Source organism: Mytilus californianus, unplaced genomic scaffold (genome assembly GCF_021869535.1).
Source record: "Mytilus californianus isolate M0D057914Y unplaced genomic scaffold, xbMytCali1.0.p SCAF_7, whole genome shotgun sequence".
Lineage (NCBI taxonomy): Eukaryota > Metazoa > Mollusca > Bivalvia > Mytilida > Mytilidae > Mytilus > Mytilus californianus.
Genome location: NW_026262723.1, coordinates 101,020,592 through 101,038,923, shown reverse-complemented (window position 1 = coordinate 101,038,923; position 18,332 = coordinate 101,020,592). Strand labels below are relative to the sequence as shown.

Genomic DNA, 18,332 nt, shown 5'->3' with positions numbered 1-18,332 from the left:
TTTGTGTATATCATTTCTTGTAAACTCCATTCACCAACACATATAGATAAGTCAAGTCATTTAGTGTTGCTGTAATGACTGATATTTTATTATGTTCTCATTCCAATATGCATGTAATATTTGCCATTGGATGTTCAGCATCAAATCATCAACGTATCCATTGTAATGCTTTATATTAACGGCAATTTAATTGACATCTTGGCAAGATGTTGACAAACAATTACATACCAGTTGATCAATTGTTTTTTGTAAACTTCAAACCATTTCTGTAAATGTGAATGGCATAAGTCATCTGTACTGGTAGATGTCACCTGCCTAAAAAAAAATATATATATATATGTAAAGCTTTTTTTCTAAAAAAAAAAAAAAAAAAAAATCCTCCTACATAGAACTAGTGGGGGGAGACCAATGATGAAATAAAATTAAGATGTGGTATGATTACCTAGGGGATGACTACAATCCCGGGACTAAAGGGTGAGGGTGGATGAAAAATCTGGTTGCTGTAGGCCTTTCACAATGAGCAAAACCCATACTGTATAGTAAACGATAGACCATCATGACAAAATAATGATATAAAATTTAGAAGATGTGGTATGATTGCCAATGAGACCATATGATGTAGAGATTTAGCAACTGAAGGCCTTCAACAATGAGCAAATCTTGTACCCTGAAATACCAAATGTCTCAAAGGAGAAAACCAACAACCTGATTTATGTTCAAAACAAATATGATAAACAGCAACAAACATCTACCACTCAATTGCTGATTTGGGATACACAGAATGTGGCAGGGTTGACATGCTTGAGGGCATACCAACCCTCCCCTAACCTGCAATAGTGGTGTAACAGAACAAGCTTTAAAAAACAGTTAAAAAGGGCTGAATTCGTCAGATCGATAAAAAACACAAAAGTACTTGCAGTTACTGAAAACTAGTTCATTTATTTAAAATGAACCTGTGGCCTTGTATCTGTCAACAATACTGATCACTACATATACTGCAGACAGTTTAAATCGAATGGAAATTTTAGTAATGCACCTTTTCACTACCAGTAGTTGTCTTGTTACTTGCATTGAATAGCAGTATAGATGTACCAGTAATGGTCTTGTTACTTGCAATTGAATAGTAGGGATACCGGTATACCAATAATTGTCATGTTACTTGCATTGAATAGCGATAAAGATATAGCACTAATGCGTTTACTTTTCATCCGTAACTCTGAAAATTTCTTTTAGTATAAATGTTCCACCACACTTCGTTTTAGGTATTCTGTCAGTTAGTCCATGGCATGATTTTCCAACCAAAGTCTGCTGTTGTCCATTTTTCATTTTATGGAAATCCTCTGATACAACTAGGTTAAAACTGACAAAAGGCGGAATATCATATTCAATATCCTTTGATAAATTTGATATTTTGTTCATAAATCACTGTTGTAGCTCAGGTGGCCTTGAGTGTTCACATCAGATCATTGGCACCACTGTCAATACATTTTAATATAACTGACAAGGGGGACAGTTGGAATCAAAATTGATCATAGTCCAGGTACATTTTGATTTAAAATGTACTATACAGCGATGACAAACATTTTTAAAATTATTTTTGTCTTGTAAAAAAGCATAAGCAGACTAGTATTTGTCTGGCAATGAGGTCAACGACGAGTATGGTATTTTTAATATCTGTTCCCTTCATTCACATAAATTTACCTAAATTTGTACGGGACACTGCCAATCTAGTTGAATCCAGTATCTAATTTTGATAGGTCATCAAAGTGGATTTGTTGCAGTTGCAGTTTATCTGAAAGTTGTGATATATAAATATAATATTCAAGATCGAGTGGTAGGGTCTCGTGTTCAGATGAGGTACATTTCCCAAATGTTGCTCATTTTGAATTGAGGCATTATCAGAAGTCCGATGCATCTTCCATGTGGAAGACATATATACGATATAGCATTGGGCCTCTTCTTTTTCTCGCCTACATCAACAACATGCCTAATTGTGCAAAATCACAAATAATACTCTTCGCAGATGACTACCTCATGTACCGCAGGATTAGATCTACTGACGATGCATCACTTCTATAAAAAGACGTGACTGCCTCATTGATTGGGAGCAAAAATGGCAGATGCAGTTTATCCCAGACAAATGCGAAGTTATCTCTGTCACTAAGAAGCGGAACCCAATCAATTAAGACTCTCATCCATGGTCATACCCATCTTCATATTGACTCAGCATAAATATTTAGGCCTTAACATCTCGAAAAACTTATCTTGGAACACTCACACTGATGCTGCTACTAAGAAGGCAAACAACACCCTGGCTTTCCTAAGAAGAAACATCGGACACTACCCACCAAAAGCTAAAGAACGAGCATTTAACACCATCGTCAGATCAACTGTAAGAGTACGCCACAAGTGCATGGGACCCCACATAAAACGGAACATCAACCAACTTAAAATGATACAACGTAGAGGGGCCAGATTCGTTTCCAATGACTATCAACAACAAGCAGTGTTAGTACCATGCTCACCAATCTTGGATGGGGAAACCCTACAATCTAGAAGATCCAAAGTAAAAACCATCTTGCTATACAAAAAAGTCAACCACCTCGTAGACATTCCAACAGCAGAACCATACCTCATACCAACAAGTGTTCCCACTTGAGGACATAACATCAGATACCTCCAAAACCACACTGTCGAACCCTAGTATACCAACATTCCTTCTTCCCGAGTGCCATCAGAATTTGGAACTATCTGCCACAGCCAGTTTGCCAATCTCGATGGGTTTAAACACGCACTGGCAACCTCCACCATCTAACTTGTAATTATTGGATTTTAACTATATATAGAGGGGAGCTGTACTGCTATGGCACGTATACGTCAGTGTGAATATACTCAAAATGAGTCCTACACTTAACTAGAAGAAGTTGATATCGTTTGACAAGATTTCATTTTCAGTGGCGGATCCAGAAATTTTCATAAGTGGGGGCCCGCTCCGGTCATGCTTCAGTGATTCCCTATATAATCAACCAAATTTTTCCCAGAAAGGGGGTGGGGGCGGGCCTCCTAGCCCACCCACCCCCCTAAATCCGCCTCTGATTTTCATCCTCCAGTCGTTTGATTTAGTTGACTTGGGATTGTTCCCCTTTGAAACGCTACAATACTGCTTCATTTGCACGCTGGTGGGATCAAACAAATATAGGGCTTTGTTTCCATTTTCAAAATGTATTTGGAATGCCAATGAGACCACTGAATAATTATGAGCAGCTGTGTGGCCTTCAACAAATAGCAAAATCCATATTGTATAGTAAACTATAATAAGCCCCTAGAAGACCAATTGAGAAAAAACCAGTGCCCGATTTGTAAAACAAAGTAGCAAAAAGTTGAGCCTATAAAAAATGTAGCAGTTAACCAACTAACTCCCCCCCCCCCCCCCCCCTTTTAACCTTGGACACTTTTGATCCTGTTTTCAGAATACACGATTGAGCGGAAATATCTATTTTTGCATAAATCCATGTTGATTATGTGACGTATAGTCGGACTCATTAAAAAGATGATTTAAATAAAAAGGATAAGGTTGGATTTGGGGAAACAGAATCTCGTGTCCCTGGCTGTTGATTTCCAGTGGCAAATATTTCGGCCATCACCTCTACTTGTGTCTTGCGAGTCCAAAAAACCTGAGACAGTGGTATAAAAGCATGCATATAAAAAAAATGAAAAGGGTTTTACTCGTCAGAACGATACATTGCTTTAACCGTTAGCAGCCGTATGGCATGGTTCATCTGATCTTGACCTCATTTTCATCGTTCATTGGTCAATATTGTTTTTTTTTGTGTTTTGGTCTGTTATTCAATAACAACTTTGTCACTACGACCTAAATTTCATGTCCATGTTCATTTCTCCTTAAATTATGATAGTTCATATCAATATTTCATCGTAACAGTCCTCGCGTTCATTTGCACATTATAACCGTTATTTCACCCTTGAATGCGTGATTAACTTTAATGTGTTCTATGAAGTGAAATGAATATGATTAATTGATTGTTGGGGTTTAACGCCACGCTTAACACTATTGACTATATCGTGGTTGCAAGTTTTTATTGGTGGAGGGAGCTGGAGTGCGTTGATAAGTATTAGGTGTATTCCTAGTGACAAAGTGAAATGAATAATTGTTTTCTTATAAATTAAGCCGTTAGTTGTCTCAATTGAATTGTTTCATATTTTTCATGTCGGAGCCTTTTATAGCCGACTATACGGTATGGGGTTTTCTCATTGTTCAAGGCCGTAAGGTTGTCTGTAATTGCTTACATCCACTTCATTTGAACTTTGGTGGATAGTTGTTTCATTGGCAATCATACCACATCTCCTTATTTTTATATGCAAAGTATTAAGGTGAAAGATAAAAAGGAACTGCTCATTTCTTTGATTGGTTAGAACACGTATACAATTAATATAATTTTATAAATGATTTCCTGTTCAATAAAAAATAATGAGTTGATACGTCCGTAAAAATAGAAAATAAGACAGAAAATTGATCATTTGAAGGACTAATTGCTTGCTACCCAACTTGATTGTGTGATACATTCATAACTACCTTTACAGCTACTAGTATATCGATTGATAACACTGCCCGACTTCAAATAAAGCCTACCATACTAAAACAGAAAATTGAACGATCCAAAATCTTTATGAAGAATTTGATTTCACACTTTGGTTAAATGATACATTTTATAATTCTTCTTTTAAAATTAATGGTAAATAACCATTTCCAACATATGTCTGCCACTGTTTCCTGAAACGCAAATTTGAAGATCCAACATTGTTGGGATAAATTTGAGAGAGTTGTATATATATTGTTATTATAATTCACGCTAAAATACCAGATTTCGATTGGCTAATACGAGGGAGATAATTTACTCTATCCCATGGCTCAGCGGGAGACAATTTTTTGAATGTCACCCTCTCGTGCAGACAAATCAAAAATCGATAATTTAAAAGACAATGAATTGAATATACATCAACAAATTTAAGACAATGCCCAAGTTCTACGTTTTGGCCTAAGAACTTTTTCATAAACTGTCAAAATAAAAAAATATATCTTGCTTATCTTAAGTGGGAGAAGGTTACCCCCTGTCCACCCCCCTTATTTAAAATTTAATAGAACATTCAGTATAATAAATTAAATAACACATAGCTGAGAGGGTGATAGAGCAGATTGGTACCCCTTGAAAAATATTGTCAACCTTGGCTTCGCCTCGGTTGACAATGTTTTCTCGGGGTAACAATCTGCTCTATCACCCTCTCAGCTATGTGTTATTTAAATAGTGTTAGCCCTGTATAACCATGTGTTATCCGATGGAGAATGTCTGTCATAAGTTGTCACATGTTTAGACGTGTATAATAAAATTAAAATTTGATGTGGCTGCATGGTAATTAACATTATCATCCTTTACGACAGACAAAATAGCTGATCTGAAAGGTACACCATCTACTTGCCACTATACATCATATACTGTCTGTGTTACAACCCTAGATAAAGCCGACGATGAAATGTATTACATCGACCACCTCGAAAGCTATATTTTTATGTAACCTAGGTGGTCTAGGACGATGGACACGGTGCAGGCGTTTATGTAACAGAAGCAAGGGTTCGAATCCCGCAGAGGGAAGAAAAAAAAATTTGCTGCCGCAAATTTGAAGATCTAACATTGTTCCCAACTTGGGCTAAATTTTAGACGAGTTAAGTATGTATTATGGTGTTAGCTATGGCATGGTATTGGTTGCAAAAATTTGATATTTTTCATTTAAATGCAATATTTCTTATTTAATTGGTATATTTCTTCATTCAAATGCAATATTTTTTTATTTGAATGGTATATTTCTTCATTTAAATGCAATATTTTTTATTCAGATGGTATAATTTTTTATTCAAATGGTATAATTTTTCATTCAAATGGTATAATTTTCGTTCAAATGCAATATTTTTTATTCAATTGGTATAAAATGTCATTTGAATGCAATATTTTTTATTCAATTGGTATAGTAGTTTTTTTTATTTATATGCAATAATTGCATTATGGGAAATTCTTTGACGTCATAAGGTCAAATTTGCAACAACGTTTGCGATTGGTCGGTAATTGTTTGGATTTCTCCCCTTTCTTTCTAAACTTGAGTGACCAAGAATTGAAAAACGCGTCAGAATATCGCCCCTCTAACTAATTTTGGCGTTCGTGCGAGTTCGTGCACTGGCTGTTAATGCCAATAATGGCCAGGACGAGCAAAAAATGCGAGTGACAAGTAATAATAATTAATTTGACACACAACTTGTTCATGGATAGAAACAGATGCCTGCGTGCATAGGCAAAAACACCTCCAATGAAAACCTTTTCTGAAGAAACTCTCCTACAGTCTACACATTGAAATAAAAAAAAATACATACTAGTAGCTAGCCCCCCTCCCCCTTCTAAGTCCAGATACATGTAATCATGACGTTCTTTAGTGCTATATTTTTTACTTTTCTTGATCCTCAGAGACGTTCCAGGAAGGCACACATGAAAAAAGAATAAAAAGTATCCAGGACGTTACAATTATTTGGACTAAGCCCCCTCTTTTTTACTACATGTAGAAAAAAATCACCTAATTACGACAGCAGAACCAGAAACCCACAAGTAGAGACATAAGCTGTAATACTCCGGAACTAATTCTTTAATTAAGACAATTCAGGATAAATTGGAACCAGTTACTAACCCATGTTTCAAAAATAGTCCTATGACATAGGACTTCACTATATGAAGCGTGAACTTCATATTTAATACTATCTATAATATGTGCTCTCATGACTTATGCTGCAAATCATTTTACATTTAAGATTCGTTGCTGAGCTTTTTTTTACTGTTCTCGTCTCCGAATCCCTTAAATAGATTTTTTTTCAAGCCCCACAGTAGTTCAATAATTACTATATGTCTTTGCATAAATAAGTATGCAGGGCATATTTCAAAACATATTTTATTTTCAGGACTTTTAAATGATTTACTTTTCAATACTGCATTGGGAAGGGGGGTATACAAGTTTATTTTGTGACACATTATATTATATATTAGGTATCCAACAAATTATATGATTGTACGTTTAGCTATTATCTAGACCCGTACAAAATGTATATAATTAGACACATTTAACAGGGGCGGATCCAAAACCTCGGTGTCTAGAGGGGGAGGGGGGTGAGTAGGTTCAAATTTAGATATTTTTATAGAGATGTATATATGCGAGTATTGGCAGTAATTGTTATGGTGTGTGTGTGAGGGTAGGGGATTCAGATCAAAGATCGTTTCTATAATTCTATATTTTTTAGTTTTTACCATTTCACTCTATTCTTTATCCTTTGATCTCTATTATATTTGTCCTAAACATGCGTGACATATTTGCCACTGGACATAAGGCAACCAAAAGTCAATCAACGTATTCTGTATATTTCATCATTTCTTTATTATGTTATCTATAGGTTTGGTCCCGCCCCTTATCTATTTTTTTGGCACATTAGGGACGACATCAAAAATTCAATGGAGGATAAAAAAAAACTTAATTCATATAGTTTTTTTCACTGACCCACTACCCCCCACCTTTCTTAACTTAACTTGGGAAAAATTGATTGACCTATAAGGATATATATAAAATCGATGTTAATTAAACAAAACTTGCAGCAATTTTGACCCCCCTCCCCAAAACTATTTCAATTAAGTTTTTTATCCTTCATTGATTTTCTGATGTCGTCCCTTGTCCTCTCTATGTAAACCCAATTCATGTCCTGATAAATGGTGACTCATGCATAGCATCATATGTGGTTATTAAAACAAGAAAAGTATTCATATTATAATAATTAATGTATGCTAGGACTTATAGATAGATGTCATTAGTCCCAGGTCATGTAATAAAGTAGGTCTTATAAAAATACAATAGCATTTTAATTTTGATGATTATATATATATGTTAATATATTTAATAATGACATTTTTTTGGAAAAAAAGGGTAGGGGCAAGGCGTTTTTAAAACATATCAATGGGGCGCGTTTTTTTTTTTGTTCTTCGGAAGTGAGCCAGAAGAAGTCCATTTCTGTTTTTTTTTTGCATTGGGAAGATCTTCTGGCTCTCTTCCACCTCTTCTTTTTTGATAGGTTGACGGCAGAGGCACATAACAAACATGGCGTCGTTTAGTCTAAATGAAATTAATAAATTTATGAATGCAGATATATTGAATGTGAGCTGTTTTATAAACGTTTTTATGGTATGACAACCTTAGTAGGACATCCCTGTAGGACGATAAGCTGGATAAATATAAGATAAATATAAGAACTACACGGACAATAACAGTTAAGGGACGATTATTTGATATTCTAGGGAAGGGATTTTGATTGATTGGTGTTTAACGCTACTTTCAACACTATTGGGCTATTCCGTGGTGGTCAGTTTAAGTTCATAGATGAAGGATGGGGAAGGGAAGAGAGGGCATTATTATTCATTTCAATCTGTCGCTAATCATGCCTATTTTTCAGCTCTTACCAGGCAACCATATTCATATATGAAATCCTTCTGTCCCCCAACCCCAACAAATAAATAAATATCAAATGGTTTTCCTCTTATTTAACACAAGTTTAAATTGATTGATTGTTTGTTGCTAATTTTAACGCCTAGTGAAAATTATTTCATGCTTGTTCAGGAAAACACGAGTTTAGAAGTCACGTATATAATATAAAAATGAAGAGATGGAATATGATTGCTAATAAGGCAACTATCCACCGGAGTTCAAATATGAAGTGGATGTAAGCAATTATAGATAAGATAAGATAAGATAAGATAAGATAAGATAAGGTAAGAAAAATTTATTTTAAGTCGGGTTACATGAAATACTACAAACATAAGCTCTTTAGAGCTTTTTGCCGTCATGTAGACAAATGCTTTTTGTAGACAATCGTAAGGCCTTCAACAATGACAAAAACCTTATACTGTAAAGTCGTCTATAAAAGGCCCGACATGAAAAGTGTGAACAATTCAAACGAAAAAACTAACAGCCTAATTATACATAACAAAACAATTTACAAAATATCAAATATGAGTCGAGACAGGAACCAACGACAGCCACTTAACTACAGGCTCCATCCCTGGGACAGGCAAATAAAGAATATGGCAAGGTGGATATAAAAACGAAGATGTGGTATGATTGCAAATTAGACAACTCTCCACAAGAGATCAAATGACACAGAAATCAACAGCTATAAGTCACCGTACGGCCTTCGACAATAAGCAAAGCCTACACCGCATAGTCAGCTGTAAAAGACCCCGAAATCAAAAATGTAAAACAATTCAACCGAGAAAACTAACGACCGAATTAATGTACAAAAAAATGAACGAAACACAAATATGTATAACAAAGCAACAAACGGCAACCACTGAATTACAGGCTCCTGACTTGGGACAAGCACATACATACAGAATGTGGCGGGGTTAAACATGTTAGCGGGATCCCAATCCTCCCCCTAATCTGGGACAGCGGTGTAACAGTACAACAACATGTTTGTGAGCAACCCATCCCGAAGCTGGGACAGTGGTGTAACAGTACAATAAAATAACAACCTGCACAAATCAGCAAATTAACTCAAAAGATCGGTACGAGACACACACAAAAACTAACATTAAGACAATAGACACAAAGCACCGACATAAGAGTATTTGCAATTACTGGAAGTTTGCTCAAACCTAATTATAACTTGTACTGAAATAAATCTTGTTCTCCCAGACTGAGTTATCAATCAGTACACAACGCGCGGCAAAGGATTTATTAAAAAAAGAAAACAGTCTGAGAAACGTCTGGTTTACGTTGTATATAGATATAAGAAGATGTGGTATGAGTGCCGATGAGACAACTCTCATCCAAGTCATAATTTGAAAATGTAAACCATTAAAGGTCAACGTACGGTCTTCGACACGGAGCCTTGGCTCTCACCGAACAGCAAGCTATAAAGGACCCCCAAAAATTAGTAGTGTAAAACCATTCAAACGGGAAAACCAACGGTGTCTAATCTATTTAAAAAAACCGATATACTTGCATATAAATCCATATACAATGAAACGGTTTTTGAAAAGTGGACCGAACGTTTTGACCATCGAAATTTTGCAATAGAAATACTAGTTATGACCACAAGATTTTAAGAGCCAGTGCAGGACTCGCACGAACGTTAGATTTAGTTAGAGGGGCGATATTCTGACGCGTTTTTTAATTCTTGGTCACCCATGTTTAGAAAGAAAGGGGAGAAATCCAAACAATATCTGACCAATCACAAACGTTGTTGCAAATTTGACCTTATGACGTCAAAGAATTTCCCATAATGCAATTATTGCATATAAATAAAAAACTACTATACCAATTGAATAAAAAATATTGCATTCAAATGACATTTTATACCAATTGAATAAAAACTATTGCATTTGAATGAAAATTATACCATTTGCATGAAAAATTATACCATTTGAATGAAAAATTATACCATTTAAATGAAAAATTATACCATTTGAATAAAAAATATTGCATTTAAATGAAAAAATATACCATTCAAATAAAAAAATATTGCATTTAAATGAAGAAATATACCAATTAAATAAGAAATATTGCATTAAAATGAAAAATATCAAATTTTTGCAACCAATACCATGCCATAGTTAGCCCTGTATAACCACGTATTATCCGATGGAGAATGTCTGTCATAAAGTTGTCACATGTTTAGACGTGTATATATATACATTTGACGGATACATTGTTACCAAACTTTGGTTGATCAACGATATATTTATGATATAAAATAAGAAGATGTGTTATGATTGCTAATGATTCTCATTTTAGTTCCATCAGTTTGCAAACTCTTTATTCTGCATGGCCCTGAATTTTTATGATTTCAAAAATTCCTGAAAAAAATAAAGCGATGTTTAAATCATCTAGTTTCAGTGAATACTTACATCTCGTTTATCCTAGAGGATTTGCAATAAGAAAACTACAGAACAAAACATGTTTCTCATTCAGATTGTTAATGATCGACAAGTTAAAAAAAAAAGAATGATTTTCATACGAACGTGATGATTTTAATGTTTCTATTGTCATTGGTCAATTATCGGTTGATTTAGGGAAAATGTATCAAGTTTATGATTGTTGTGAACTCAGGCTATGAAAACGAACAGAATTGCCTGTTTAGCTCTTATGACCCAAAGTGTCAATGTGAGCTTTTTCAATATTAATTGACTTATTGTATGAGTAAGTGTCCCTGAATGACAATCATTGTTATGTTTTTGCTTAAACTATAGTGGATGTAGACGGAAACTAAGAAACATAAATGATCAGCAGGACAAGATCTCTAAATCAGTCAACATGGCAAAAATGTTTTGTTCACTCCTTATAGGAGTTATTGTCTTCATTTGGTGTTTTTTTTTTTGCGTCAACTAAAGTAGATGGAGAGAGACTATAAATAAGTAAACAATTCTGAAGCCATTAGTCAACTCCTAAAAAGGAGTTGTATCCCTTAAAGGATGTAACCTTTTTTTGCGTTTTTTCTGGAAACTATTGAAAATGCTCTCATTGCATTGTATGAATTTAATGCAAATGAGACAAGTGAGCGATACAAGAGCCTATAGTTTTTTAAAATTGCAATAGAGGATAAAAGGTTTTTTTTTAATCGATGCAACATGTATTGATAAATATACTTTTCAAAATAAATATGAACGTTTTAAATTCCCCATGCAGTCTAAAACAATCCCAATTTTATCAGCATTATAAACAGAGTAAACAAATAATTCTTTTGTCTCATATGAAAAAGTGTTACTCCAGAAACACACCGTAATTATTAATCCAGATTTGAATCTTGCATGTTTTTGTCGAGCCTTCGACTTTTGTCGAAAAAGCGAGACATAGCGATCCTACATTCTGTCGGCGTCGTCGTCGGCGGCGTCCACAAATATTCACTCTGTGGTTAAAGTTTTTGAAATTTTAATAACTTTCTTAAACTATCCTGGATTTCTACCAAACTTGGACAGAAGCTTGTTTATGATCATAAGATTATATTTAAAAGTAAATTTTGTAAAAAATAAAAATCCATTTTTTCCGTATTTTACTTATAAATGGACTTAGTTTTTCTGCCAGGAAACATTACATTCACTCTGTGGTTAAAGTTTTTGAAATTTTAATAACTTTCTTAAACTATCCTGGATTTCTACCAAACTTGGAAAGAAGCTTGTTTATGATCATAAGATAGTATCCAGAAGTAAATTTTGATAAAATTTTGTTCCATTTTTTCCGTATTTTACTTATAAATGGACCTAGTTTTTCTTCCAGTTAACTTTACATACAGTCTGCAGTTAAAGTTTTAAAAACATTTATTAGATTCAAAAACCATCCTGGATTTTTACCAAACTTGGACAGAAGCTACTTACAATCAAAAGATAGTATTGAGAGGAATATTTTTATTAATTTTTTTCCTCATTTTTGTTGAGCCTGCGATTAACAGCAAAAGTAGGCGAGACACTGGGTTCCGGAACCCTGACGAATTTTTATATATTACGACGGCATATGCCTCAAATGTAGATACAAACTTTAAAATCTGCGATGCAATCTCAGAACTCTGTAGAGCAACGTTCTAGCGTAATTGTCTTAACGTCAGATTTATTTCCTTAGCAACAGATATAATGGAGGTTACGTGAAGTCACCGACCGCAATTATATGATAGACATCAACACTTTGAGACTTTGATGACTAATAATACACTGTTCATTCACAATGTCGTCGGTAAATTTGCCGCCAATTAAGAACCATGTTAAATTCACTAAATCCACCAAATCATTCTCAGCTCTTGATACTGAGAACGTTAGTAAAAGTAGACGGAAATCAGGAGTAAAGAAAAGCAAAGAATTTGATCCCGATAAAATTGCAGCAGAAGTTCGGTATGCGGAACTGCAATCAATATTTGGTAATGCAGAAGATGGTTTAAACATAAAAGAGTTTAAAAGAGCAATGAGGGACACTCTCGGTAACAAAATGACGGATGATGAAATTGAGCTTCTCTTCATGAAGGTAGATGCTAATTGTGACGGAGTGGTTGATTGGGAGGAATATGTAACATATAATCTATTAGAATATCAAGGGAAGTTACTGATGAAAGAAATGATGAAAGAAATACCTTTTCCCCACGAACTCAAAGAAATTCCGAGTCGTCACCGAGAGGTAATTGTTTCGATTCTATTTTACCCGAACGTGCGGAGACGAGACGGTCGCTGTTATATAGACCATACAAATGGTAGGTATGTTACGATCAGCAAGGAGGGACTTTTGTCAATTTGGAACGTGCATATGAAGTTTGTCACAAGCTATAATACAATATCGGAGATTGGAGAGAGAGCAACACAGCCATGGTTGATCGATTTGGCGTGCATTTACAATGTAGGAATGGTAGCAATTTCGTCAACAGACCGTGACATTACTGTTTTTGATCTAAAAGGAAACAATTTTAGGAAAAAATATCATCTGATAGGACTGGATGACTGTATAACGTGCATGCATTACTGGGTAGACTTAAATGATATGAACGAATCAAAACTCCTTTGGGGAGACACGTCGGGAAGCGTTTGTGTAATTGTATTCAAGCAATGCCTTCGTGGAGGCCTGTTTGGTTCCTTTGGTGTGAAAAAAGGTGGATTTAAAAGAATTAGCTTGCCTGAAGTTATAAGAGGTTTCTACAAAGGTGCTAGAGGATATAGATTCAACCGAGTACATACTGATTGGGTGTTGCGATTAAGGTATATTCCAGAATTGACCTCCTTCTTGTCTTGCAGTCAAGCTTCCGAAAACTCACTTTGCTTGTACGAATTCGTAAAGAAAAAGACGAACTCAACCTTTAAGATCAATAAGGGAGTCCTTTGTTTTGATTACTGTCCAGGAAATAACATCATTGTTACTGGTGGCATGGATTACTGTATCCGAGCATGGAATCCACAAGTTAATGCAAAGTCTATGTATGTGTTGAAAGGATACACGAAGCCAATTAATCAAGTTGTCATTAATTCCCGAAAAGGCCAGATCATTGGTATTGACAAAAAACGTACTATACGAGTATTCGATATGAAAGACCAATCATGTCTTCAGCATGTTAGTGGTAGAGTAGTCAAACTTGGAAAAACTCCATTGTCAGCGGTTTACTTAAACCCAGTCTTACAAACATTAATCCTAGCTACAAATCAACTTGCCGTGCTTCAGAAATCTAACGAGGATGAAAGGGTTGCAGAAATCGAGTCCCATACCAAACCAGTGGTTTGTGTTCTATATAACAAACTCTTCAAATTCGTAGTTAGTGCTTGTCAGGATTCCGTGATCAGTGTTTGGGATCTGTATACTGGAGAAAAAATTATACATGCTGCCAATGCACATGTTCGTGAGCAGAAGGGCATCGTAGTACCGGTAGAAATAACAGCAATGGCATTTGATGGTCCACTACGGCGTGTTATCACTGGGGCTATGGACGGTAGTATCAAAGTATGGAATTTTAATAATGGAAGTTGCCTGCAGACATTTAACACTCCGGATGGATTAGAAATAACCGGCATAGTTAGTATCAATCATCGAATATTTGCCACTGGTTGGTCGAGGAAGATGCATATTTACATTGATGGCAGAGGAGAGGAGCATCGAAAAGATTGGAGGCAGAAACACAACGAAGATATCTTGTGCATGTCTTATTTAAGTCCCAATATCATCGCAACTGGTGCTTACGATGGCGATGTGGTTGTGTGGTCACGTGACACTGGACACGTTTACTGTATCCTAAATGCAGGAAAGGGGATAAAGCCAATTGGAGATACCAAAACCAAGAATAGAGATGGCAGACCAGACACAACCCAAAGCGGAAAATCAGAAGCTAAATCAAGTGAAGTAAGTTTTTCGTCTAATATATTTGAGAATCTTGCTTCAGAAGAAATGATGAAAAAGAGAGTAAGAAAAGCGAGTTTTTTACATAAAAACAAAGACATGCTAAACAGAGTTAAAGGAAACGTCTTAATGAAAGACAACAAGTGGTCTCAGAAAATCGGTCGCTTAGATGATACACCAGTAGAACATCCGTTACTCCCATTGTATAGGAACCAAGAAGATTCACCCGTAGATGGAACTAACCAGAAACCTCCGAGTAGGGCCTTGAGTAGACGAGAAGATTATGACGAACTTTGTAAAATGTATGAGTCGTCTATTGAATGCATCTTATTTTTAGAATCTCGTGATAGAGAAAGCGGGGAAACAGCCATCTTAATTACGAGCGGAGCAGAAGGATGGATTCGTGCGTGGTCAATTTACCACCCAGGAGGCCTTTTAGGTCAATTTAATGCTGCACATAAAGTAGGAGAAGGTGTACATACAATGTGTACTGATGAAAAAAATAATTTTTTATTCACAGCAGATAGCTGTGGATACGTTAAAACGTGGGATTTGTCAGAATATTGCACAAAGAAAGTGCTTACCAAGGCACAAAGGGCAAAGCGATGGAAATATCTTAATGAGACGTTCAAATTTGTAAAATTTTCATATTGTTATGAGCAGCCACCGGAAATCCTTATCTCTTCAAACAAAATGCCATCCAACATCAACAACAGACCACCACCAGCATCTTCGTTGCCAAAGATAACACTTAAATGGCCCTTTCTAGTGAACTCATATCGGGCACACACAAAAATAATCAACAAAATAGAATATGTTGAAGGCGATAAGCTTCTAATAACTGCAAGTAGCGATTGTGCCATTCGACTTTGGACCATGAATGGACTTTATATAGGTACGTTTGGTGAAACCTGGGAATCGATTCCAAATATATTAAATCTGATGCCTACAACAAAAATCCGTATTCCATCTGATTTGCGTCGATCAGGTTCGGCCAGTACTTTAAAGGTATTAAACGGAGGACGTTCAGGATTATGGCAGAAAGCACTGGATGGGGCAAAGAAAATTATCCGTGATAAAGCCGAAGAAGCGGAGTTTGAACAAAAAGTACAAGATGATCAGTCACCTGAAACCAAATCACCATGTGATGACGGTGATGGTCCGGAAACTGCAAGGCCAATCCCAGCTAGCCGTCCAAAACCCCCCAAAACCGGTGGTGTTTGCAGCGACATACTGGGAAAATCATACAAAAAGACAATGAGACACAAGATGCCGCCTAAAATGGACAAGTTTGTTGAAATTAATTCATCGGTGAGTAACTTTTGACATTGATGTGCATGCGTCGTCAAAATGATTAAAATACTAGTCACATGATACTAGTTACGAGTAGTATACAAATACTTGTAAATGAAAAAGTAAGGCATACATAGAGGTTTTAGCAGTATGTAGATCCAGTTGTAACGGCCTTAATCCCGAGTCTGAACCGATCGCTATTAATTCTATAAACAATAGCTGAATACATTTTGTCTAATTATTTCAGCAAGATTAATAAGAATATAATAAATGTGTACACTAATGGGTAATAATAGATTTTAAGCATTCTGATTGAAATTCAGACCTAAAGGCTATATTAACTCGCTTGCTAGTATACATATAACGAAATCTACTATATAACAATATACCGGTACATGTATTATGTCAATGATAGATAAAACGTACGGAACATATACCTTTATAATATCTCAATTGAAAAACTAAATATGAATAGTTATATGTTCGCTGCCAAATTTCAAAATAAATTTGTTCTAAAGGTTTTGTTAACAGAGAAATGTATTATGCATAAAAAAAATAAAGATAATATGTCCAGTTGCGTATTCTCTGAGATATACAGGCTGTCTAGATTTTGCAAATTGAAATGTCAACTTCTGAAGCAATGTTGTCTTCTCCGAACTTTCCTTCGGTAATCTCTATTTTATTTTGCGATTTGCAAAGATCTCAGCACACTCTACAACTAGTATACATAAATACTAATCATATTAAAATAAAAAAATAACAATGCAGTGTGAAATTGTACCGACACCCCTCAACCATGCACTATTTTCAATATTGAAGTTAAACTTATTTATCAGGTCTCTTTTTTCTGCTTTAATAGATTGCTGTTTATCGTTGCCTGCCATTCTCAGAACTTAACGTGGACAATGATCCAGAACAAATGAAACGTATAGATGAATTAAGAACACTTTATTTTGGTGGATCTCTTCTGTCTAGAATGAAAGGAAATTTATATGCTCGCAATCGAGAGAAAGGACCTGCTTTTGCTGGTTTATACAACAAAATTACACAGCGGCAACCTTTACCGAAAGGTAAAAACCAAGCTGGAAGAATCAAACGAGCACAGAATACAGTAAAAAAGACACCAGCATCTTTCTTTGACAGCCTCACTATTAAAGAATACAAACATGAAACTGATACAATAGACAAAATACTCAAGGACTGAACATTGTAAAATTATACGTCTCTTGAAGGTGTATTAAACAATATGATACTACAATTTAGAAAAATATTAAACTGAAGATTATTGTGTACTATAGTATGATGGCAGTGAATTAAGAGATTAGTATATGTTTAAAATGTGTAACAAATGAAAATAAACGTTAATATGTATATATACAGAACACCGTTAGATAATTTGTTTGATTTTATAGCCAATCTGATCATGATCTGCTTCAATGTCATCACTTGTCTGGATCAGCTGATACTAAATGTTTGTTCAGTAACAAATATTACATGTATACTCGATACGAGAACCATTTATGCGGTAATAAATAGTAGTTTCTGAAAAGTCGGCGGACAGGGATTTTGATGTTGGGTTGTGTCAGATTTTTTGTTGCATGCGATAATAAAGGGCTGCATGGATGATACATAAATGAAGGATCTCTTTCATTTTATAAATTGTTTGCACGCTAAATACTACAACGTGTAGAACTGCGTCTGAAAAATGATAATGGTTATTTCATAGAATATATATAGAATATGGAAACGGGCCGGAATGTGTCCCTAACAACCCACCCGAATAGCAGAACACAGCCAAAGGCCATCAATTGGTCTTCAACGCAGCGAGAAAATACCGCATCCGGAGGCGTGCTTCAGCTGGCCCTTAAACAATAATGTATACTAGTTCAGCGAAATGGACGCCTTACTAAACTCAAAAACATACAAATGAACCAAAATTTAAAAAAAAACCACCAGACCAACAAAGGGTAGAAGTTCCTGACTTGGGACAGGCGCAAAAAATGCGGCGGGTTAAACATGTTTTTCTAGCTCCCATCCTCCCCTATACCTCTAGCCAATGTGGAATAAACAAACCCACAGCAATACGCACA

At 35.4% G+C, this 18,332-nt stretch overlaps 1 protein-coding gene across 1 annotated transcript; it reads left to right on the top strand.

The window, feature by feature from the left end:
- Positions 1-12,630: 12,630 nt before the first annotated feature.
- Positions 12,631-17,626, top strand: LOC127709864 (WD repeat-containing protein on Y chromosome-like). Its single transcript, XM_052215535.1, has one exon. It carries the CDS (start codon positions 12,808-12,810, stop codon positions 16,273-16,275), a length of 3,468 nt encoding a protein of 1,155 aa, XP_052071495.1. The 5' UTR covers positions 12,631-12,807; the 3' UTR covers positions 16,276-17,626.
- Positions 17,627-18,332: the final 706 nt, after the last annotated feature.